The sequence below is a fragment of the Plectropomus leopardus genome, chromosome 9 (assembly GCF_026936395.1).
Source record: "Plectropomus leopardus strain MGB_pleo_1.0 chromosome 9, ASM2693639v1, whole genome shotgun sequence".
NCBI classification, from domain to species: domain Eukaryota; kingdom Metazoa; phylum Chordata; class Actinopteri; order Perciformes; family Serranidae; genus Plectropomus; species Plectropomus leopardus.
The window spans coordinates 1904126-1928961 of record NC_142184.1 but is presented as its reverse complement, the minus strand read 5'-3'; the positions used below and the strand labels follow the sequence as shown (position 1 = coordinate 1928961).

The following is a 24836-nucleotide window of genomic DNA, read 5'->3' as shown; positions in this document are numbered from 1 at the left end:
TACAAAGTAAAAGTTCCTTCCATGTTGGCACTTTAGCAATCACTAAAATGAAACGCAGATACAGATAATCAGCAAAATGCCAAATATCAGTGCCCAATAATCTGCCAGGCTGCTTAAAATACGTTGCTGCTAAAATGAAGCCACAGTGCAAATGCACCTGTGTGCACATGATCACGACGGATCCTCCTCCGCCTCACTTGAGCCACGAGAAACCCCAAACGTTACATGTCAGCATCTGCTGACCACAAAATATGAGAAGTAGAAAACATACATGGCACCTCGTGTGAACTGACCTCATTAAAAGACCCGTGTGCTCGTCTTTAATCGACCTCCCGCCTGATCTGAGCCGCTGTTTAATTGCCGCCGTTTGTTGGCAGAAACATGTTTAGCTCAGGACTATCAGGCACCAGTCAGCGCTGATGAGGAGCTTTCAGCTGACCTCCGATAATCTACTGAGCCGAGACTTTTAGCTGACACACACACACACACACACACACACACACACACACACACACACACACAGAAACATAGCGAAATTGTCTTTTGTTGTCAGAAAAATGTGAGATTTTTCTTCATTTTTTTTAGCACATTAATGGTGATGAAGAGAGTCTACACTCAGCAGAACTGTTTCCAGGACACTGAACTGATAAGGTAATACACACACACACACACACACACACACACACACACACACACACACACACACACACACACACACACACACACACACACACACACACACACACACACACACACACACACACACACACACACACACACACCTGGTGCAGCAGTGCTGCTGACCGCGCTCATTTACACTGGTGTTATCGTCATCAGCACACAGAGGACGAGATGTCAGCAGCTGTTTACAGAAACAGGGTCAGAGAGAGAGAAGCTATCCAGAGTCCCGGATTAAAACCCCTTCAACATTATGTTCACTGTTCTGTTGCCGTGAGCAGAAAAAGACACAGAAGAGGCTTAAAAAAAAGAGACCTCGTCTCGGCCCGGTATCAACATGTGATCTGTATCTGGATATCTGATCTGGATCAAGAAAAATGCAGCTGTTACTCTCACAGAAGATCCAGACCACATCTGGAGAGGGATCGTTTAAAGATGGTACCTCTAGATTTTTGGAATGAGTAAATAAGTAAATAAATAAATAAATAAATAAATAAATAAATAAATAAATAAATAAATAAACAAAAATACATTTCAAAAAAAGAAGATGTGAGCAAAATGGCTTGATTTCTCTGAAAAACAGTAAAAAACAGTAAAAGTAAAAGAAAAAGGTTCAAAAATACAAAAAATAAATAAAATAGTGAACAATAATAATAATAATAATAAAAATAATTATGATAATAATAATAATGATAAATAAATCTATAAATAAATAGCAGCAGCATTAAGAATTTCCAGGCACTGCTACAACCTGCAAGACCACGGTCACATAAATGACGGAGGAACCCAAGCGAGCACGACTGCTGCCATCCGTCCTCGCCGGCTCTGATCACCGTCTCACAGTAGTTTTTAGTTTTCAGTGATATTTGCCTCAAACCAGACTTATATGCAAAAGCCCAAAATGCAGACACAAATTACAGGTTTATACCAGAAGGAGACGAGGAAGACGAAGACAGAAGACGAGAAAGAAAAGGAGGATCTGCAGCAGAGAACTGAAAAGTGAATGATGCCTCCTCTTTAAATTTATTTAGCTCCATTTTTCTCTCTTCTCTTCATCCTACAGATCTGACTCCTCTGACTCCTCCACACCCACACTGCAGAATCACATCGCTCTCTCTCTGTTCATTACCATAACGGCTCGCCGTCACTCTTTCCCTTCAATAACATCAATAATATGTCCCAGCACTGATGTCTACTGATGGTATCAGCATCGTCACGCCACACGTGTTCGTATCATCTGAGCTCTGAAAGTTTCTGTGATCGTCACAACCAGCCCAGGCGGCGCAGATCTGTTTTAACTGTACGCAGCAATAATGACTTTAAGGTTACATCAAAAAGTCAGAAATTGCAAGTATTGCCCGGCTTGTTCCTGATGAAGTGTCACGCAGTAGCTTGCTGGTGCTTGTCCAAGTTAGACACGTGTCTTACCACCTGTCCTGCTCACATAAACATGTATGTAGCTGCTGTGTAGACCCCCGAGTTTAAATATACATCAGGATGTGTTTGCCTCTGCATGTGTTTACGGGCTGAGAATAAGAGTCCCTCCCCTTTTTATTTCTTTCATGATTTTTGCTTTTCCTTTTTACACAGTATTTTCACTACCTTTATTAATGTTCTGTGTGGGATTATTTTATTGTATTTTATTATTTTATTTTGTTTATTTTTTATGTATTGTAGTTTATTCTGTTTTATTTTATCACATTATATTTTTTTCTGTTTTGTTTTTATTCTTGAAATGTTATGTGCCAGTACTTTCACTACCTTTACTAATGTTTTGACTGGGATTATTTGTTTTATTTTTATCTTATTTTCTTTCATTTACTTTCTTTTATTTATTGTATTTTATTCTATTATATTTTAGTTGGTTCTATTTTGTTTTTATTCTCAAGATTTTATGTACCAGTACTTTCAATACATTTACTTATGTTTTATGTGTGATTGTTTTATTAATTTTATTTTTAATATTTTATTTTTATTCATCGTATTTTATTTTGTTTTATCCAGTTTTGTTTTATTTTGTAATGTTTTACTTTATTTCATTTTAATCTATTCTGTTTTTTTGTTTTTAATTTTCACTGTACATTTCTACTGCTTCATTAGTCCACTGGCCAGTTGCAACCAACAAAATCGGTCTGTAGGATGGAGTCGGACTGAGAGAGCTTTATGATTAAGGTTGAGGTTTAGATAACTCTTTATAAGAAAAATAAAAGGGGGACGTGTTTTCTGTTTGCTCTTTGTACCACCCACTTGTTTCAATAAAAAGCTGAAATAAAGAAGTATCCTGCATGAATATTGGGTTTTTTTCAGGACATGACTACTGCCTGAAGACTACAGACTGAAACAATGGTCCTAAAAAGGCCGTTAACAGAAGCAAACACTTCTGTGCAGTTTGTTCAGAAACTCCCTCCCTCGTGCTGCTGAACACTCGGCTTCAGCACGGAGAGTTCGCTGTTTCCTCGGCTTCACTTTTGAATCTTTAATAAAAAAAAACATTTAGGATCATACCAGCGTTTTGCATTTTTTATTCCGTTTACTACTCGTCGGTGAACTTGAGGCTGCTGTGCGTGTAGTTGACGCTGTGGTGAGAACGGCTCTACCCTCAGAGGCAGCGGGGATTTTAGGGAAGAACCTGAGTGAGTTTTGCAGTGCAGTTAGCTTGTTTACGAGCAAACCGGCAACTAACTTCCCAACAAGACGAGTGGGGCAAATATGACCCGAGTTATACAAACCCTTAAATAAATATGTCACTGATATTAAGAGGGGTTTCTTCACAGAGGCTGTCTCTGAAGTGGAAAGACACAAATACTTCTGAAGCTGTTGCTACATGAGCAGAGAAAACAGAGAAAAAGCTGTTGTTTTTTTATTTTATGTGCTGTCATTTTTTGTTTTCTTTTTAATTTTATGTCCTGTAATTTTTTTTATTTTTATTTTATGAGCTCGTTTTTTGTTTTGTTTCTTTTCTATATGCTGCTGGGTTTTTTTTATTTTATGAGCAGTTTCTTTTTTATTTCATGTGCTGTTGTTTTTTTATTTTATGCGCCATAAATTTAATTTTATGTTTTTTGTTCTTAGGGTATGTCTTTTATGTATTTTATGGTGAAACTGAAAGCAAATTTTCAAATTTGTAGACAATAAAGTTTTCAAATTTATAAATTTGTAAATTTGTAAATTTGTAAATTCACACGATTTTGCTCAAGAGGTAGAAAACCTAAAATTACCAGAATGCACTGCACCACACCAGACATATAAGATTGTGCCGGTGGGTGACGTTATCAAAACTCGTACGTGTGAAACAATGGCAATGGCAAGAAACAATCCAGTATTTCAGTTGAACTGTAAACTAAAACAGGTTTCTAAAGAATCTGAGGTGAGTTTCACTGGCACTGTTCAGATGGAGGAAAGTTTACCACAGTTCATTTACACAATCTACCCGCATAGTTGTTGGGCAAAACTGGTGGAAAATTGCCAAAAATGCAAAAAAGTACATGACATAACACAAATGTGACTATAAATCAGAAAATCATTACAAAACTTGCATTTTGACCTCTACCTCTAAACTGTAGATCCAACTTGTACCAAATTTTCTGTGGATTATAACTGAACCAACGTCATCAAAAGTTATCAAAATTCTGTCAAAGCAAAGTGTTATCAAAGAAGAGCGATGCACGGTGGAGATTTGGACGCAAATAAATGAGCATCTGTCTGATTGTCAAAAAACCTGTTTGATCATTTTAATACATGTCTCTTAAACTGTTTAAGGTGTTGCTCCTACCGTGCTTTCAACTTTCAAAGGCCCACGCAGGCTTGAACTCAGGAACTGCAGCTTGCGGCTTTATTTTAATATGCACTTGCTAAATCGACACTATTTAGATAAAATATCTTTGACAGAAGTTTGAGACTCACAGCTCAGAACCCTTCAGATGAAATGTTTAAACTGCTTTGTTGTGTGCGTGTGCGTGCGTGCGTGTGTGTATGCGTGTGCGTGTGTGTGTGTGCGTGCGTGCGTGCGTGTGTGTGTGTGTGTGTGTGTGTGTGTGTGTGTGTGTCTGTGCCTCTTGGGGTTTTTTTTTTACTGCTTCAGCCTGAGGTGCTGCAAGGTGCTGCAAAATAAATCTGTGTGAGGGTGTTTTGCATTTTGCTGCATCATGCCCAATACGAAATCACTCAGAAACCAGTGTAGGCAGCTCTGCAACATGCTGTCATGCCTCCGTGCCATAATCTGCCCCAGTGCAGTGTGGGATTTATTGGATCACACTCAGTCACTTGAAGAGGCAGCGAGCAGCCGATTGCACTGTGCGATTTCATAACGAATCAGCCTTATCTCCACCGCTGTCAGACTCCATCATTGTTCTCTGCCTGTTACATCATTTGCAAGCTTGAGGTCAGCTGTTTTTCACGATATCAGCTGTACCTGAACGTCCCATGACTAAGGGCTCGGAGGATTTCTTTTTTTTTTTTCCCAGCACTTTGATTCCTAAAGATGAAGCCAGATCTGAAAGTCTGAGTCACACTGTACCTCTGTGTGCAATCTGTTTTACTTTTTGGCCGCTTGTATGAGAGCTTATAAGACAAAGCAATAGTACTATTAAATCTGTCTCCATGAGTCATCACTGCGTTTCCCCAGCCTTCAGTTCTGCAGGTCTGTCGGGAGCCTCTCCGTGTTTGCAGAGGAGAGGAGGCGATGCTCTATGTTCCCAGCAGCAGAGCGAGCTGAGCAAAGCTTTAAACGCTGCGAGCACCGAGCGAGGTTAAAACCATTTCAACTGTTAGTGAGAGCGTTGTCCTTCAAACAGGTTTTCCACAGTTGCATAGCAACAGCAATTGCCATGACCAGTGCTACCCGAGACAGCGGTTCAGTGTTACCAGTTACAAAGGAACTGCCTGCTTACACGCATGGGACGCCTGCAACCCTGCATCCTGTTGCCTACGGCATCACACAGTGTGCAAAGATGACAGCCACAGACGGCAGCGAGGCTCCGTCGCTCAACACTTCCTGATAGGATGCTCCTAAGATAGTGTTGCCAGGCAACAAACCCAATTTCAGGCAGCGAAACAGAGTTATGACTGAAAATGTATTCAGAGCAACACAATTATGACAAAATAAGAGCAAAAAACAACCTGCTAAGTAGTTACGATGGTGATTAGTACAGCAAACAATTTCCCGTTAACACAAATCACAGCGTGTTTTCTTCATGATCAACAACCAATCCTATTGCTGAGCAAAAAATATCCATTACATAACACTGTTGAGTCTGTGCTCCACCAATTATCAGCGTTAGAGATGCTGTAGTCGTTTAGTTCGTGAGTCTCCGGAGGCTCGTGCTCTCCTGCTCTCCTGCAATATGTAAATTCCCACTACAACCTTCCACTCTGCAGCCCTATTAGCTGATAAAAGGATGAATATTTATCAACCCTGCGCACACATTAATCACACTATCTCAGTACAGAAAGAAGGCACATGGGGTAACAGCTGCCCCTCTGGAGGAAGAAACACTTCAACAAGTCAACTCACTTATATTTGTTTGAGTCCAAAACGCCTTGCAATAACCACGTTCAGCAAAACAGCTTTGCCGTAAAATCTATTGCTTGCATTTTTGTTGCCAGCGAAGAATCAAGCAAGAAGATGTTTCCAGGTCAAATTTAGCATGTGGGCTTAAACCTGCGTGAGGAAAGCTGCAAAGTTAGTAGCGATCAAAGTCAAAGATTTTGCGCGAGTTTCGGCAAAACAGACAGTGGGACAACAGAAAGGCAGCCAAGTTTGGAAATTTAGTGAAAGGATGTCGTGTCATCACTGTTGCTCGACAGCAGTTCAATACGGTTCAATCAAGGTTTAGAGAAGTGATACTCAACTTAAGACCCCCTGATAGGGTGCCAGGTGGCCCCCCAACCATTTTCTAATTCACAGTAAAAAATAAAGCAATTCACTGGGAACTGTTTTTGTACTATTAGTAAAGTTAAGGTGTCAAAGTGCATAAAACAACATCAAAACAGAGCTTGTTCAACAAAAAAAGTGCCAGTGGAGGATCCCCCACACCCTCCGACAGAGGTCCTAGCTAAGACCCTAATGTCCCAAAAGTCAAACATCCTAAAATCAAAGAAATGTCCGTAATTCCTTAAAATGCCCTAAAATCTGCAAAATTTTAGAAACTTCCTAAAACCCTACAAATGTCCAAAATCTTAGAAACATCCTAACATCCCAGAGATGCCCTAAAATTCTAGAAATGTCCTTAGATCAGAAAAACCAGAATCTTAGATGCATCCTAAAATAGCAGAAATGTCCTAAAGCCCTAGATACGTTCAAAATCCTACAAAAATGGCCAAATACTAGAAATATCCTAAAATTAGAAAAAGGTCCTGAAGTCTTAGAATTGTTCTAAAATCTGACAAATCCTGAAAATGTCCTGAAATCCTAAAAATGCCCTAAAATCCTCAAAATGTCCTAAAATCATAGAAATGTATGTCTGGGGCTGCTGTGACTGGCCCCTGGTCTGATGTCATTTTGCAAAAGTGGCCCCCCAAGCAAAGCAAGTTGAGTATTTTATAAATTTAGCAACCTCCAATTTCACTATTTCACCAGATCCTGGTTGTTTTCTAGCAAAAATTGCCAGCCTGCATGTAGAAGGTAGATTTTGATCATTTCTGTCCACTACTGAGATCAGCTTTGCCGTCCTCTCGTGCGATCTTTGGCTTTGGTTATAGGAAGAATAAGTTAAAGTCTAACTTACGATTTGTGGTGGTGGAGGGTGTGGGCGTGATGGTTATTGGAGGCGTTCGCTCTGTGCAGGCGCTCGAGCCTCTCCTTCTCTTTCTCCACGAAATTGGTGTTGGTGCCGGTGCTGGTGGAGGGCACTCGGGTCAGCCGACTGTGGGCCCGCGGCTGATCCCTCGGTGGGATTGGAGGAGGGGGAGGCGGAGCTGGGGCCGGGGAGGAGATCGGAGCCGGGATCTGGGTAGGTATCGAGATGGACGGTGGGGCCGATGCCGGAGCAGGAACCGGGATCGCCGTCGTACTGGTGCTGTTGGAGCTGTTGTAGGAGTGGTGGGTGGAGGAGTGGTGCTGGTGGTGCTGGTGGTACTGGTGGTGATGGCTGTGGTGCAGGGGGATGGAGGAAGGAGGCTGTGGAGGAGCTTGGTATTGGCTGTTGTGGTGGTGGTGATTCTTGGTAGACATTGACTGGGTTGGCGGAGGCGGCGGAGGAGGAGGGGGAAGAGGAGGCTCGGGGGGAGGAGCAGGTGGAGGAGGAGCAACAGGTTGCCGGTCCAAACGCAGGTCTTTGTTCTCCTGGCTGAGCCGGTCCAGTTGGACCTCCAGCTCCTCGATTCGGCGCCGCTGTGTTTCGAGAAGCTTCTGCTGGCTCTCAATGATGTTGTTTAGTTCAAGAAGGTACTCCACGGCCCGGTTCGGGCTCTCCGGACTGCCCTGTCCTGGGCCTTGATTAGTATCCATGACGACCTGGTCTAAGACTAACGGCCAGGGCACCTCAGGCTGAACAACGACTGGGAATGCCCAGTGAGCAGGGTTCACCAGTCCTAAATCCTAAACTACAGAGTGTAAATGCTGTTGGCTGTTACAGTTGGTTGAATCCAGGTTGGACCAACTTCTGCATGAGATGAAAAAATGCTGCCTGAGTCACAGCCACAGCTGGTGCAGAGCCAAAAGCTAGCTCACTGAGTGTTAGCGGCTAGCAGATTGGTGACGCAGGTAAATGAGCTAGCAGGCTAAAGGCTAAAACTGAAAAAGGCTCAACACAACAGAGAAGAACTCGCCCCAGAGCCTTTCTATGTACTCTACTGTCTAATCTACAACCTAATGTCTAAATAACTACAAAACTACTCCCTATGGCCCTAAGCCCTACACCCTAAAAACTACACTACCCTTCACCCTCCCCCCCACCAGAGGTAAGTGGGGGGGAGAGGACTTTTCTTCTTTGAGTTCTGATTCGAGGATCAAGATGGACCTCGTCCTCGCTGGCTCCAATCAAAGAGGTATACCGAGTCTTCGACCATCCCCTGGTTCAGTCAGGTGGCTCTGTTGAGGTTCAGACCCATAATAGTTTGAAAGAGGACAAAAATAAAGACAGAAATTTGCCTCCCCCCCACAAAAATCAGTTCTGTTTGTCAGTGAGTCAGTTGTATCCACTCTTTGCACTCCATGCAGAAGATCAGAACATCGGTTTCCAAGAAGCCGGCATGGAAACTTCAGCTAACAGAGACTTTATTTGTCCCTCTGTGACAAAGATATTGCATCTTATCATTGTATCAGTGACAGGAAGCTGGTCCAGCACCACATGTGATATTCTTTCCATCCAATATAAGTGGGGGTTTTTTTCCAGCAGAAATGCAGTCTGCAAGAATGCGCACAAACTCCCAAACAAGCTGACTAACCAGTAGCTCCCCTGTTGTGCCTCATCATAATAAAATCCCGGGGTCAGAACCCCTGTGGTTATTCTCCAAATCAAGAGTTTTCTGAGCAGAGAATTCAGTTCAGACCCTCTTCGTCAACAAAACCCAGAGAAATCAACACAATGCAAAGCTCCACAAAACGAAAACGTAACGTCCGTCGAAGATCATCTCCTGACAAACACTGAAGAGGAGAGCTTCACCTCTTCCTGGTCCATGGGTTCACCTGCAGGCCTCAGCCCGGTGTCCTGCACTCGCTCTGTCAGAGGAAGTGATGCGCAAAGGTTAAATGTCATGTCAGATGTCTGTCTTCTTCCTGGACACAGAGAGGCAACTGGGATTCACCGTCATTATTCTCCCGCAGGATGGCGTATTCAGATCCTTCTTTGTGTCATCAATCGGATTCATGAAAGAGAAAGAAAGAAAGAAAGAAAGAAAGAGCAGATGAGAAGACAGTCGGGCAAAGACACTCAAAATGACAGACGGCCAAGGGACAGTCACAGCCGCCAAATACATGTTTCTAGGATTTTAGGACATTTCTAGGATTTTAGGATGTTTCTCAGAATGTGGGACATTTCTAGGATTTTAGAGCATTTCTATGGTTCCTGGACATATCCAGGATTTTAGGGAATTTGTAGGACTTTAGAACGTTTCTGGGATTTCAGCATGGTTCAGGGATTTTAGGACATGTCTAGGATATTAGGGCATTTCTAGGACTTAATGACGTTTCTAGTATTTGAGGACATTTCTAGGATTTTAGGATGTTTCTAGTTTTTAAGAACATTTCTTGGATTTAAGTATGTTTCTAGGATTTTAAAACATTTCAAGGATTTTAGGACATGAATGGCCTATTAAGTACTTGTGTCGGGGTACAAGGGATCCTCTACTAGCATTTCTCTTTATTTTGCATAAACAAGCTGTATTTTTATGCTGTTTTATGCACTTGACTACCTTATGTATACTAAAAGTACAAAAACAATTCCCAGTGTGAATCACTTTATTTGTATTGTAAATCAGAAAATGGTTGGGGGGACCACCTGCACCCTGTCAGGGGCCAGATTTGTCCCACGACCTGCAAGTTGAGTATCACTGCAATAAGTAGTAAAGCAGGTAAGACAGAGTCAACGGGAAATATGAACCTTTAATTTTTTTTCTTTTACCATCATTTTGTCTTTGCCCTCTCCACTCATTCACTTCCTCTTTTATCTTATATTTTCTCACCTGTTTCTTATCTCTTTCATCTCGTCCTTCTTTTATTTTGTCTCTTTCTTGCCTCTCTTTATTTCATCCTTTCTCTGCCCTCTTCCTGATCTCTTTTTTCTTCTACTCTCCTTCCATGTGCTGTTGTCTTTCTCTATTTAGTTTCCTCTTTTCATGTAGTTGTTAGCCTCTCATCTCAATCCCTTTCATTTCTGTCTCTCTCTCCTCCTCTGTGGTTGCTAGGAGTGTGAGGTCTCTCAGCCCATAAATACCAATGACATGCTCTGTCTAAGCCATCAGAGACAAGAAAAATCATCACACCCCATCAGCCTCTCCTCCTACACTCTATCACCATCCCTCCTCCGTCTTAGTCCACCTCTTTCTGTCTCTCTCTCTCTTTCATTTTCTTTCCTTTTTTCCTCTCTCAGAAATCCTTTGCTGTTTTGCATTCTCATATGCTCACTCAATAACTATTCACTGCTGCACCTCTTTAAAGTCTTGCATTTTCCTAAATTTTCTGCATCTTATACACCCTATTTTAGACCGTATTTTTTTATTTATAAAGGTTTTATTTATTTTCTTTTCCATCTTGCGCTACGCATTCAGTGCATTCAATTTTTATCCTTATTTTATCTAGTTTTCCTAGCATTATCAAGTGGGTTTTATCCATTTGAAGATGCATTCTATGTCTTCTGTTCTGATCTTATTTTGTTTTTACATGCAGGTTTTATTAAATCCTCATGTGAAGCACTTGGTGCATGTCATTCTTTCTTGTAAAGGACGTTGGGCTGCATTTCTTGTTTGAAAGTTGCTATACAAATAAAGTTTATCATTATTACTTCTGGGTAATGTCCTTCCCGTGTCAAAAATGTGCACACTTATCAGTAATGTGCAAAGTTTTGCTGCTTTAGAAAAAGTTTCAGCTGAAGATACTGCACCACACACACACACACACACACACACACACACACACACAGAACAGCTAGCTCTCAGTCTCTATTGCAAAGCGGCCAAACAGTTTCCGTTTTTATATCTCTTCCCATTAAGCACATTCAATTATTCATGACTCACTAACTGACCACCATCCCTCTCTGCCTCTCTCTCTCTCTGTCAGCGTCTCTCTGCCTTTTCTCTCTGTATTTTCGGGCTCTCTGCAGATTGTTGGCTCACGCCGCCTGAACGGTCTGTTACAAACACACTGTATATGTAGTCAGGCAGAAACTGAGGCATCTGTGATGGTGTGTGTGTTTACTGAGCTCCCATTTCTGACACTGAATGGCATTTGTAAAAGTGTTTTCTTGAAATTATTTTTATTTTATCATTAAAAAGTGTGATTTTTAGATAAATTACAAAAAAAAGCTTGGAAAACGGAAAATAATTACTTTTTGTCATTTATTTTGGACCCTATTGTTTACTGCTTATATCAAAGTATTGTAATTTACTGTATTACTTGTAAGTCATTGTATTACCTCTGGTGAGGTATTTTTTTTAAATGCCCATTTGGGTTTCTAGCCTCTCTAGCACCTGTTTTTCTGTCTTCTTTTTGTCCTATTTTTTGTTTTTAAATGGTGCGAATAAATAAAATGAAATGAAAATGCTAGAATGCCACATCTTACAGACTGAATCACCAAATCCACTAAATCTTACAGACTGCAACCAGCTGAAACTTCTCCCGGTAAGAATTAACTTCAGTGGTTCACTATTCGAAAGGTTTTTAGTGAATCATCTGCAGAAGTCTCTTCTTCTCCAAAACAAACAGACCAGGTGATTTGAACCGGTAAAAAACACTGAATAAATCAGTTTCACGTAAGGAATCTCTGCTCGTTGCAGAGGGGCTGCAAACTTCAGTGGCTGACACCACTGTTTAGTTTGTTTGGGTTTAAGTGTTCAGGGTTAATCTGGTAAAAACGCTGAAAACAACAGTTTCACATTACAAATCACCAGTCGCTTCCCATTACAGATTATAGTAAAACTTTAGTAAAAGTGATATTTTCAAAACATCGATAAAACAACGTGGAGCTGACTGTGTTTCCACTGAGTGATCTTCTGTGACTTCTACTCTGGTGATAACATCCCAGTAACCATGGCGATGGATGTTCAAAATATTAGCAGCTTTAGTTCTATTGCAGCCACCGCACTAGACGTAATTATTTCCAATCCAAGGCCACGTAGGCATTAAATCTTTTTTGCAATAAATGGGAGTTTCTTCGAAACTGACATGTTTCCATTTGGTGTATTTTATAGTCACAATTTCAGTTTGATTAATTTGAGGGTTAATGGAAACCCGCCCACTGTTTCTTTAACGCCACTGTGCGTGTCAGAGCTGGGCTGTTGGCCTAGCACCTGCTAATGTGTGCTCACCTCTTTGCTCTGATAACATTTTCACGATAAAGTTCAGTTTTTCTCTGATGCTTCTCGACCCGGAGGAGCTGTTAACCACGGTGGCCGATGTGAAAACACAAATGTTCCAGTCCGTTACCAGTGATTGGTTTGTCCTTTCTGGGTTACTGTAGACAAATGGCAGTGCAACATGGCGACCTCTGTAGACGAGGACCTGCTCCCTATGTACATATAAACCAGTCAGTCTAAGGTAACAACAACACAACCATTCCAATTTTCAGGTCATTATTCATACTCTCTTTCTGACAATATATTCCCCTAAATCCCACACACCGGAGCTTTGACTGCATTAAAGAGCAACTTAAAGCTGAATTAATTTTCTCTGGCTAGTACTTCAAACAAGTCTGGTCATGTGAACCTGCAGAGTGATCAGCTGAATCAGCAGCTCATCTTGGCTTTATAGTTTCAGCATGTTTATTTGTGCAACCAACAAGTTCACATTCCAAGTCATCACATGTTGCCACTTTGTCAGCAGACTTTTGTGTCTGCACATTACATTTTATCATCATCGTCATCTGCTGTTGACGTTCCAGATGTTCCGCTAGTGACGCTGGTATGTCAATAAAGCACATGGTTTGAAGACGCTGCCTGTGGTTATGTTTAGGCAACAAAAGCACATGGCAACCAACGCCAAATGTCAACAAAAGCACATGCTGCAATGGATAGTTTGGTTTAGGTAAAATGGGCACAGATTAAAAAAAAAAATGACATTCAGACAGGAAGCAAACACTGGATTCCCACATGAATCTCCAGGTTTGTTGGATCCAACAGACGCCACCTGTCCGTGTATCATGCTGACGCAGCAGGTGACCTCCAACTGTCCGCTTGCGTTCTAAGATGGCGCCACCTGGCTGCATATCATACAGCCGCAAAAGGTGGCTTTTCATGCCCAAATCACTGCAAAAGTGGAAGTATTTGACATTTTCTGAATTTTCTGAAAATGTGCTGGTCTGACCTACAACTTCACTGTTGTGGTTCACTCTAGATGCTCTCATAGCATCTTTTTTAGAGAGAGAAAACTGTAAAAAGCCACTGGACACTACCTGACAAACAGCAGAGAGACACAGTTCACAGAGACAGAGATCAGCTGATGAACACAGTGAAGCATTTAGCAGCTAAAGAGGCATATTTCCTCCAGGAGATGGTGGAAACCAAAAATAGAGCTAAAAGACAGAGAATAGAGGACAAACACAAAGACTCCTTATGAATGTTGCATGTGGAAATAAGCAGCTGTTGATGGTGATGATGATGTATCAAAGTTTCCTCTGGCCCCGAGTGGCCAGAAAAAAAACAAAAACGAACTACTTCAAGTTTCCAGAGTCATTAACAAACCTTCGCTCACAAACTCCAGTCATATAACATGTGCTTGTTCCAAATAAGCCTTGAAATATTTATTTCACGAGTTGTGAAATAAATCCTGACTCTGAGTACAGTATGTTCTTTATATGCACACAGAATTGATTAAAGTGTGGGCGGTTTAAACATTTTTTTTTCTTATTCAGATTTATATTATTTCAGCTCCATTTAACAGGACTATTTTTAATTGGCCAATTTTACAGTCATGTTATCTGCCATCGACACACACACACACACACACACACACACACACACACACACATACACACACACAGAGAGTAGTTCATACAGCCCACACATATTTTACACACACACACACACACACACACACACACACACACACACACACACACACACACACAGACACAGCGCACGCACATGCATGCAAACGTACACGTGAAACACATCACATACAAACACATGCACGCATCACACACTAAACAGTTTACACAGGCTGCACATGCACACACACATACCAGTCCCGGTGGCCTACATAGCGAACAGTTACATACATGACACACATACCAGTGCACGCACGCGCGCGCGCACACACACACACACACACACATGCACACTAACACACACACACGGACACAATGCAGCATCCCGAAAAAAGGAATAAAAACAGGCAGCAGAGTCTCACAGGTTTCAGCGGCTCCTGCAGAGGTGATGGAGGGATGAAGGTGGGGGAGGAGGAAGAGGAGGAGGAGGAGGAGGGAGGATTATTGATCCCTGCTCATCCCTCTATCTCCTCCTCCACTGCTGCTGTCACCATCATCTCCCACCGAAAAAAAACCCCAAAAAACACAAGTCCACCGATTTTCCTCTCTTCTTGATCAGATCATGATCAATTCAATCCCTCCATCTCGCCCTCTCTCTCTTCCTTCATATATTCCTCTGCTCGGCTCTCTGCTGCTGCTGCTGCTGCAGGCCCGGCTCCTCTTCCTCCTCCTGCTTCCTCTTTTTCTTCTTGTTGCCGAGTCAATCTCTTTCTAATTATCATTCCTCTGCGTCTGACAGCCGAGCTATCCGCTGCTGCAGAGCTGATGATCCCCCCTTTCTTTCTCTCTCCCTCCCTCTCTCTCTCTCTCTCTCTCTCTCTCTCTGTGCGCGTGTGAACGGACGGTGCTTTGGTTATTATCACTGGTAAAATATTAGTTTTTTTCTCCTCCGCTGTTCTGCCGTAGAAAGAGGAGGAGGAAGGAGGGAGGAGGTGTCGAGTCCAGACAGGCTGCCTGGATGGATGGATGGATGGATGGATGGATGGATGGATGGATGGATGGATGGACGGATGGAGGAGGTGGAAACAGAAGAGTGGAGAAGGAAGAAGGAGAAAGGAGGGAGGAAAAGTGTGCGTGTGTTGGCGGCAGAGAGGAGAAACGCGCACCGTCACGCGGCGACAAGCGCAGAAATCACATCACCGCTGGTTTACCGCACAACCCGGAGCAACCACATGTGTCACAGAGGATGTCAGAGGCTGTGGTGCAAATGTTACAAACATAAAGGACTTCAGACGAGACGCAATACAGCGGAATTATCCAGATACTACAGATTAACGTCAACAGAACAGATTATATGCGCATGATCAGAGGCTGCAGGTAAAAGTATTTACTCTGGGTCGACCGATACTGTCTTTTCAGGGCCAATACTATATACTGATATACCTATTATTAGTAGTTAATGAGGCTGATAACAGATATTTAAAACTGATGTGAATTTACCATAAAAATAAAAATCTTGCTGTTAATATTTAGAATCTGGAATATAACAAACTCCAACACAAAATTTTGTTTAAATGCCTTCAGTAAATGTTTGATAAAAACTGAAACTTCCAACATCATTTACAGCAAGTTCCCTGCAACTTTTTTTCTCATAAAGTCAAGGGAAAATTAAAATAAAAATAAAAATATCTCCCTGGGGTTTTACAAAGGAAAAGTTCCTCTTATGCTGACACTTTATTTGCACTTTTGTAATGTATTAATTTTATCTGCAATCAATAAAGTAAAACAACAATACAGATAATTGGCGAAATGCTAAACATTGGCTCCAATTATTGGCCAGGCTGATAATCTGTCGACTCTTTCTATTTACCAACCTAACTTGCGTCTATGTTGCTCTGTAGTACCGAAACCATGCTGCATCCCAGCTATCAATTTTTGGTTCTAAAAACATTCTGAGAACGTTTCAGTGGCAAGTTTTCTTTAGGTTCCCAGAACGTTGTTCTTAAGTTGTTTTTTTTTATTGTTAATATATCACGATCATTTTTATCTATAAAGGTCTGTAATTTCAGTCCTCAATAACATTTTCTAAATGTTCCCTTAAAAATGTTCTTCCTTTGTTCTAACATAACACTGTGGGAACTTTTTATAAAAGAGCATTTTATGATCTGTCACCTCTCAGCATTACCAAAACATCCTTAGAATGATGCAGTTAAAATGTTACATCTTAGTCAGCATTAAACCTTACAGGAACATAATGTGAAGTGATAAACATCCTTAAAACGTTCTTTGAACATTAGATTAAAATGTTTTCATTAATGCATTATTGCAACTTGTAGGTAATGTTAGCCAATGTTGTGGGAATGTTCCCTGCTACTTGGGATTACACCAAACTCCACACACGAACTATACTCAGGTTAACCTTCAGGGACCCTGCTGCGGTAAAAGAGTCGGGGCTAGGTTTGGGCGGTATCACGCTACACCAGGGTATTCAAAAATCCCAAAGGTATATTTTGGAATGCCATCATTAAAACAGGCGCTCCTCTTTCTATTAAGCTCGTTGTATGTAGTGCACAGCATGCACCACCGGCGTTCAATCTCCAGCAAAAGATTATGGACTGAAGCCAAACCATGATGTGTTACACCAAAATCACATACACAAACTACACGTATGTATCACATCGTAGACATGGCCGATTAAAACCTGTCAGGGGGATGACAGTCCAGAGACCACATGTACGGACCCAACACAACACAAAAGATCTAAAAGTTATTTTAGCACAACAGCCTGCTTGTTTATTATTATTATTATTTCACATTTTGTGGCCAATTTAAGAGTTTAAGAGAGTCCAGATACACTAGCTGCACATATTTCTGTCAGAGCGAGACAGATAAATCAGCCTGTATCGGGCTTTCTGCAGATCTATCAGTACCTGAGTTACTGGGTTTGAGGTGATTTTTAAACAGTGTCGCTAGGCGGGTTTCCATCTCAGATTTTAGTAAAACTTCAGTGATATTTTCGAAATGTCAATAAAACACAACATGGAGCTGACTGTGTTTCCACTGAGTGATGTTGTGCCACTTCTCCTCTGGTGATAACATCCCAGTAACCATGGTGATGGATGTTAAAAACGTAAGCAGCTTTATTTCTATTGCAGCCACCAAACTAGCCGTCATTATTTCCAATCCAAGGCCACGTAGGATTTCTGGAGGCTGATAGTCCACGATTTCACAGAGGAGTTGTGAATTCAAAACTTCCAGATGATCCGCTCGACTTTCTCAGAGTTATGTGATGCAATAACAGCTCTTGTAGCTCCTCTTTGACTCTTTGTGTTACATTTGAAAAAAAGTGTTTCCACTGCAGTTTTGTGAAATAGGACTTTTTCGAATTGCCTGAAATACCACCTCATGCGCCCATAAACACTTTTTTCTAATATTTTTCGAAAATGACATGTTTTCATTTGGCGTATTTTATATTCGCAATTTGAATTTGCTCAATTTGAGGGTTAATGGAAACCAGCCTAATGCGACCAAGACCTGTGATCCAGGTGCTGCTGCGTGCAGGTCCAGAGCATCAACACCACTAATCTGTGAAGTATGAAAATGCCAGAAAATAATGACTTTCAAATGTTTTGTTTTGTCCGATCAATAGTTCAAAACCGAAATTGACGTGTTTCCATTTGGTGTTTTTTACATTCGCAATTTCAGTTTAGGCATTTTGACAGTTAATGAAAACCAGCCGAGAGTTTAGGGGTCGACAGATTAGCCAGATCAGCCTGGCCGATTATTGGAGCCAATATTTGGCATTTTGCTTGTTATCTGCATCTGCGTTTTATTTTAATAACTGCCGACGAATTTAATCAATCAAAAAATTTAAAGAAAGTTCAAGCAGGGGGGAAACTTTTACTATGTATAACCTCGGGAAGCTACTTTTATGCATTCAGCTTTTACTTAAATTTTCACTTTACTTTATACTTTTATCAACTTAAAAAAAAAGTTGCTGGGAACTTTCTGTATATAATGTGTACCAAAGACATTTAAACAAAGTTTTGTGATGGAGTTTGTTGTAATCCAAATTCTAAATATTGACAAATATTTTAATTTTTATTGTAAAAGTGTACTAGTTCCAAATATCAGTTATTGGTCTTATTAATTACTAATATCGTTATTGTCGTCTACCCTGAAAAAACAATATCTGTCAGCCCCGACTAAAGCTACTACTAGAGTTTGTCCACCAGTGAGCACTGAATCATGATTTTTACACTTTAAAATGTTCAAAATGTCTCTGGTCACATTTTTTAACTAAATCTAAAATATTTATCAGCCAATATGTTGTTATTGTACTTTTTTTTATCCCTACTTTCCGCAGACGGAGCCAATAGATTAAAGTCTAGTCCACGTGTTACCTTCCTCCGGCTCCGCTGCCTTGTGAATCGACGTTGTCTCAGCTCCGGCAGTCCGGATGATTGCGGATCAGATACGCAAGGCTTCTATTTTTGCCTGACGCTGGATTACTTTGCATCAATTCAGCCGAATTCAGCACAGAGCAGACAGGAAGTCAGACAGCGACACAACATTAAAACATACAGTTAATTTTCATGATAAAACACTCCGTGTTTACATCTGATCGTATTTCATTTAACTACATCAACAAAATGGCACAATAAGCAGATGGTTTTCAGAGGTCACTACCGACAACACGGACAAAGAGAAGATAATTACAGAAAACCACAAAATTATCCTTTTTATAAAGACAACCATAGAAAGGACATGGCAACACCACATCGGCAGTTCGGCTGATCCGGCAGTGTTGCGCCGAGCCGCACTCAAACCGCAACCGGTGGGATTTGATGAGGGAGCAAAATCGCAGCTGAGCCGTACCACAACGCACATGCAAACGGTGGAAATCCACAGTTAGCCTTCCAAATATTGACACCAGGTCACAGTGTGGACGCGTTCGTACAGGAGACACATTGACCTGATGAGACATTTGAGCTCAGCGATCTGCCTGAGAGTACCTGAGCGAGGACGCACACGAGCCAACAAATCCACGTGACTCAATCTATACAACACGTGGAATCAAACACTTTACAGCAAATCCCGTTACACGAGCACAAGCCCGCCAATCTCACACACGATGGACCGCTATAGTCGATACTTTGGATCCTGACAAATGTGCAATAATAAGATGAGTACAGGGCCCTGAGGGATCTGGGGCCCCTGGGCAGTTTCCAAAATCTGAATAAAGATTCTGTCCAGAAAGTAAATCTGAGGTAAAAATGCAGGAGGCTGCTGCTCTGAACGAAATAACACCATACTGACGCTGAGATGACGGGACGCGTAAAGCACTCACGCTGCGATCATGTGATGTCGGAAGGTTTTAGTTTCCGAGTTGGGAAGTTGTTCTTCCGAATTCGTTGTGTTCATGAGCTTTGAGGTCGTAAAGTGGGAAAACATGGAAGCTACAAAGAGGCCGGGTTGCATTTTAGTGCTAAGAGTTAAAACAAGAGGTTGATAGCCAGATTACTTATCAATATCAGGACATTTTTCCAATTTTATGACTTTTCTCAGACTTCAGGACATTTTTGGGATTTTGGGACATTTCTAGGATTTCAGGACACTTCTATGATTTTAGGACATTTCTAGGATTTCAGGACATAGGTAGAATTTCAGGATATTTCTAGGATTTCAGGACTTTTCTAGGAATTTAGGACATTTCAAGGATTTCAGGACATTTCTAAGATTTGAGGACATTTCTAGGGGTTGGGTACCTAGCACTCTTTTGGCGGCCAGATTTGGCCCACTTGCCACAGGTTGAGAATCACTGATCTACAGTCTAAAAATACTCCAAAGATGATTGGCAGTTCAACGGGCTGAATAAAGACCCACTAATCAAAGGACATTTTACAGAAGGTGACACACAGAGAGGAAGATATTTAGAGTCCAGGGGCTGTATCAGGATCAGGCCTGCAGACATCAAACCAGCTGAAGCTTCGATACTCCGGATCAATAACGATCATTGATCACGCTGATGGTTATAGACCATGCATGCTAGAAGTAGGAATGTCATGAGAGTATTTTAGGTTTTTGGTCTCGTTCTGTTCGCGGTGTTTCGGCATTGTGTGACAGGCAACCCAATTAACCGTCAGCGCTAATTAACGATGCGAGCACGAGCGCTCCGATGTGAAATCACTTCCGCGGAAAAGCGTTTAAATAAAGATTTCGAATAAAAAAATCACAGCAGCTGAAGTTGATCCTTTCTGATGTCTGCGGACATTCAGAGCAGGAAACACACAAACACACGCACGCACACGCCGTCCATCACACACACGCGCGCACACACACGCGTAGCTGCAGTCTCGCGCAAACATCAGGCAGGTTAAATAAAGCTCAGGTACCTGAACCGCTGCTGCTGTGAGTGTGTCCTCTGTCCTCTGCTGCAGAATAACAGTAATCCCCATCACACACACCAGTGTGTGTCATCAGGACGCTGCTGGGAGCTGTGGCCGCAGACGGCGCCAAAGATCCTCTCCTAAAAAACAGGAGCGCTCACTCTGTCTCTGTTTTTCACTGCGCATTTTACCTCCGAGCTTCAAAATTTACTGCTTTCTGCACTAATGCTGCCTTCATGTGCTCCTCGGAAATATCGTTTTTATAAGTTACTCCACCTGTTGACTACATGAACCGCCCTCCAAAGTCGGAATCACTAGAGTGAAATTGGGAAATTTCAGTGATATGAGTTGCCGAGTCGTTACGCTTGCGCGATGTCTCAGCAGAAATGCGGAGAGCATGGAAACAAAGCCCCAGGAAGTGCAGCAGGTGTTGTTTTTTACATAATGGCCAAAGACTGGACATCACCCCAACTGGCCACATGATGCACACTGGCCACTGACTTACATCGGGAGAGAGACGTCTGTAAATCAGTAAATAATTTTTTTGTGAACGCCAACCCCCCCAGGACTCCTATCACTATCTAGATTTAAATAATCTAGTTCAATAACGTTTGGAAAGTTTAAAAGAGCCACAAGATTACATATTTTAGACCGCCATTCAAGCTAGCGAGGCTCTAATACAGAAGTTGGTCACTCCAACTGCGGGAGTTACCCGCTTGGGCGCACCTGGCTGCAGTTCGTCTCTAGTGCACATAATCTATTAGATCTGAGGATTTTACACAATGCTACACCAGAAAAAGAGCTTTTTCTGCTTCATGAGCCAATGAGCAGCTCTCATAGAAATGAACGAGGCCCCGCCTCCATAACTGCATCCAGACTTCCTATAATACATCCATATTCAAGAGTCGCAATCACGGTTAGAACATCTCAATGATGCACGAGTTGCAGAGATTTGATGCTTGTGTGACGTTTAAGGGCAGCAGAAATGGTGGAAAACATGGAAACAGTGTCAACAATTGGTGGTAAAAAATTATGTATTTGGTTATTTTGTTCCAAGTAGCTATAATTTACTTTTAGTAGTTTCACATTTTAGTATCTGCATCAATTAGCTGCAACAAGCAAGCAAACTTTAAACTCTAGAGCATGCCAGGTGAGGATACTAACACTGATAACAACGTAGTTTTACAATACGAGTCGCAGACTTCGTAAGCATAAACACGGTGGGCAAAAGTCAACTTTTGGTCTATGGGAAGAAACCTTTTTTTATTAATTGATATAGTAAATATCTAATTTGATCATATGTTGAGTGCAATATGGTCTTAATGTTAACTGCTGTCCATTTAGAGTGACCTAGATTAAAAATAAAAATAAATAAAAATGTAGTTCATAGAATATGGGAAAAAATATATAAACATATAAATAAATGGGACAACCTCTTGTTTAAATGCTCTCAGCATCAAAATGCCACCTCAAAGCTCATGAACACAAAGATTTTTTTATGCATGTTGGAAGAACGACTTCCCAACTCTGAAACTAAAACCCTCCGACATCATATGAAAGCAGCATAATAACCGGCCACAAAAACAAATAAACCCAAGAATGAACTAATCTAATCTAATTAACGACAGTTACGAGGAAAGGTTGGAAGTTTTCATGAAAAGTGTCTTTGCAGTTGTGAAAAACTGAAAGAGCAGAGCCGTGAGAGGAGTCTGAAAACAGCAGCGAAGTGAGCGCTCGCTGCTTTTCTCTCCTCTCTGATGGCTCTGTTCATCAGCATCCTGCATGCACTTGTGTTACTGCACCTGCAGCTTGCCGCCTCCTCCTCCTCCTCCTCCTCCTTCTGCTCCCTGTCAACTTCCTCCTCCAACACCTTCTATGCCTCCTCCCTCGCTGCTCATGCTCTCACTGCATCTTTCTCTCCTCATCTTTGTCCTGCTTTGCATCCCTCTCTCTTTTCTCCCTCCCTCTCTCTGTTCCTCATCTTCCTCTTCCTCCTCTTTCTTTTCCATCTTATCATGCTTCTTCATCTCCTCCTTTATGGCCCTTATGCTCCTCTCTCTATCTTCTCTCTGCTGTTACTTCTCTTTTCCCCTCCTTCACCTCTTCCCACTTTCTTTCCAGCTTCCTCCCATTTAAATGACTTCAGGTTAAGTGTTACAAGTGGAGAATATAAGGAGGGGATGAAGAAAGGAGACAAGAAATGGAGTGAGGGAGGAGGAAAGAGGAGGAGGCACTGAGGAAAAGAAGAGAGAGAGATGGAGGATGAACAAGGAGAAAAGAGAGAAAGCGTGTCAGAAGGAGACTGACTGCTCTAGTTTCATCTCTGACGTCAGCCAGAGGCTTGACGCAGAAATAAGACGTCACACCAGGAAACCAGAGTCCCGCAGAGCGCCATTTTGGACCCGACAAAACGAGAAGGAGCGCGAGAGAAAAGCAGAACATTTCCACTGAGCCGCTGATGTTAACCCTTTCAGCTGGAGAGGGACACCGGCTGCGTTTCCTGGCAACATTTCACATCTGCTTCAATGGAAAAACATTTGTATTTGTTACATGATCATAAGTAAATATTTGCAATCACGGTCATAACCAGGATTTTGGCTGCGCAGAGATCCGGCCCTGCATCCCCAGATCATTGAAAACCCCCAAAGACAATAGAATTTTAGAGACCACACAGTAACTCAGTAATACCCCTATCTGTTCTTCTTTATTACTATATAAGAGTTGTTGGGTGTTTTTGTTGTTTTTTGGGGGGTTTTTTAAACATATATTATTTAAAATGTAATAAAATTCAGGACAGGATAAGAATTATATTTAAAAGGGCTTTAAAAGGGCTTTAAAAAGGCTTTTTTTTTTTTTAAATTTTGGTGATTTTTAAAAATAACATTTTGGCATAATTTCTTCATTAAAACTGTTGGTGATTTTTAAACAAAACATCTCGGCTTTTTTTTGTTAAAGAAAACATTTTATTCATTTATTTTTATTTTGTATATTTTTTTATTTTTTGCCCTCTGCATGTTTTCTTTAGATTTTTTTAAATTATTATGTCTTTCTTTTTTTTTTAATCTTGTATCTATATATAATATATAATATAATCTATAATCTTTCTTTTACTGTTTTTTTATTTATTTATTTATTTATTTTTGCTCATTTTTGGGCCTTTCTTGTTAAGAAGCTAAAAGCCTTTTCTCTGTTTTTTTTTAATCAAATCAGTTTGCTGAGGTTTCAAAGGGTTAATCTGAAAAGAAAAGAAAAGAAAAGACAAGAAAAGCGTTCTTAAGGGTTAATAAGGTGCTGGAGTGAATAAAAAAAAACATCAAAATAGAGCCTGGTCATGAGAAAAAAAATCCTGCAGACTCCCCGGGCTGTATAGTAGAAGTACACTTACAACACACAGAAGTAAACAAAAAAATGCCAGAAATGTGACTATCATCACAACTTGTGAGCTCCCACTCCCAAATTACACACGTTTTGTTAAAACAGACAGTAAAATATTATCGGTTGCACCTTTAGAATCGGAGTTTGACTGTTTTTTGGGTTTTTTTTGATGCTCTGAATGTGTCAGGATTTACCGAAAAACACGGAAAGTTAGCTCAGATTACTACGAGCTCACAGAAGCTTCGGTGTTATTCTGATATCAGTTTCAACCTTCAGGAACACGGAGCCGCTCTCCGTCCTCCTCTGCTTGTATTTGGAACAGCAGGAGAGGATAATTAATTGGAGCGATTAGAGGGAGGAGGTGTGAGTGTGATGCCGTGATGTATGTATAGTGTGTGTGTGTGTGTGTGTAGGTGTGTAATGTGTAGATTATTATATGTGTGTGTGTCTTCAGGGACATGCAGACGCAGAAAAGGAGCATCACAGCTGTTATTAAACCTCCTACTAGTTGAAGTGCGTGTGTGTGTATGTGTGTGTGTGTGTGTGTGTGTGTGTGTGTGTATGTGTGTGTGTGTGTGTGTGTGTGTGTGTACAGTGAGATCCATGTTCATGTGTGGGCGGCTGACACAAGAAAGTGTGCAGTATGTGTGTGTATGTGCTGCTGCATATAGGTGAATGCGCCACCTTCAATAGTTTTCCATCATTTAAGGAGGTATTTTCAATTTTTCTTTTTCTTTCTCTGCAAAGACGGCAATGAGCAACGAAAGAAGAAATGACCCAAAAATAAGCAAGAAAGTAAAGAATTAAGAGAAATTTA

General features: G+C 41.3%; 1 protein-coding gene across 2 annotated transcripts in view; it reads right to left on the bottom strand.

Annotated features, from left to right (window-relative positions):
* Positions 1–15315, bottom strand: part of LOC121938957 (IQ motif and SEC7 domain-containing protein 1-like) — a 159990-nt gene extending 144675 nt beyond the window's left edge. Inside the window, exons 1-2 of one of the 2 annotated variants that reach the window (XM_088081585.1) lie at positions 14678–15315; positions 7404–9462 (exon numbers count right to left, since the gene is read on the bottom strand). In XM_088081585.1, the coding sequence (XP_087937711.1) occupies positions 7404–8125 (722 nt within the window). In that variant the 5' untranslated portion in view covers positions 8126–9462; positions 14678–15315. The remainder of the gene's footprint in view (positions 1–7403; positions 9463–14677) is intronic. The other variant, XM_088081586.1, reaches the window with a different exon arrangement.
* Between the last annotated feature and the right edge of the window lie 9521 nt (positions 15316–24836).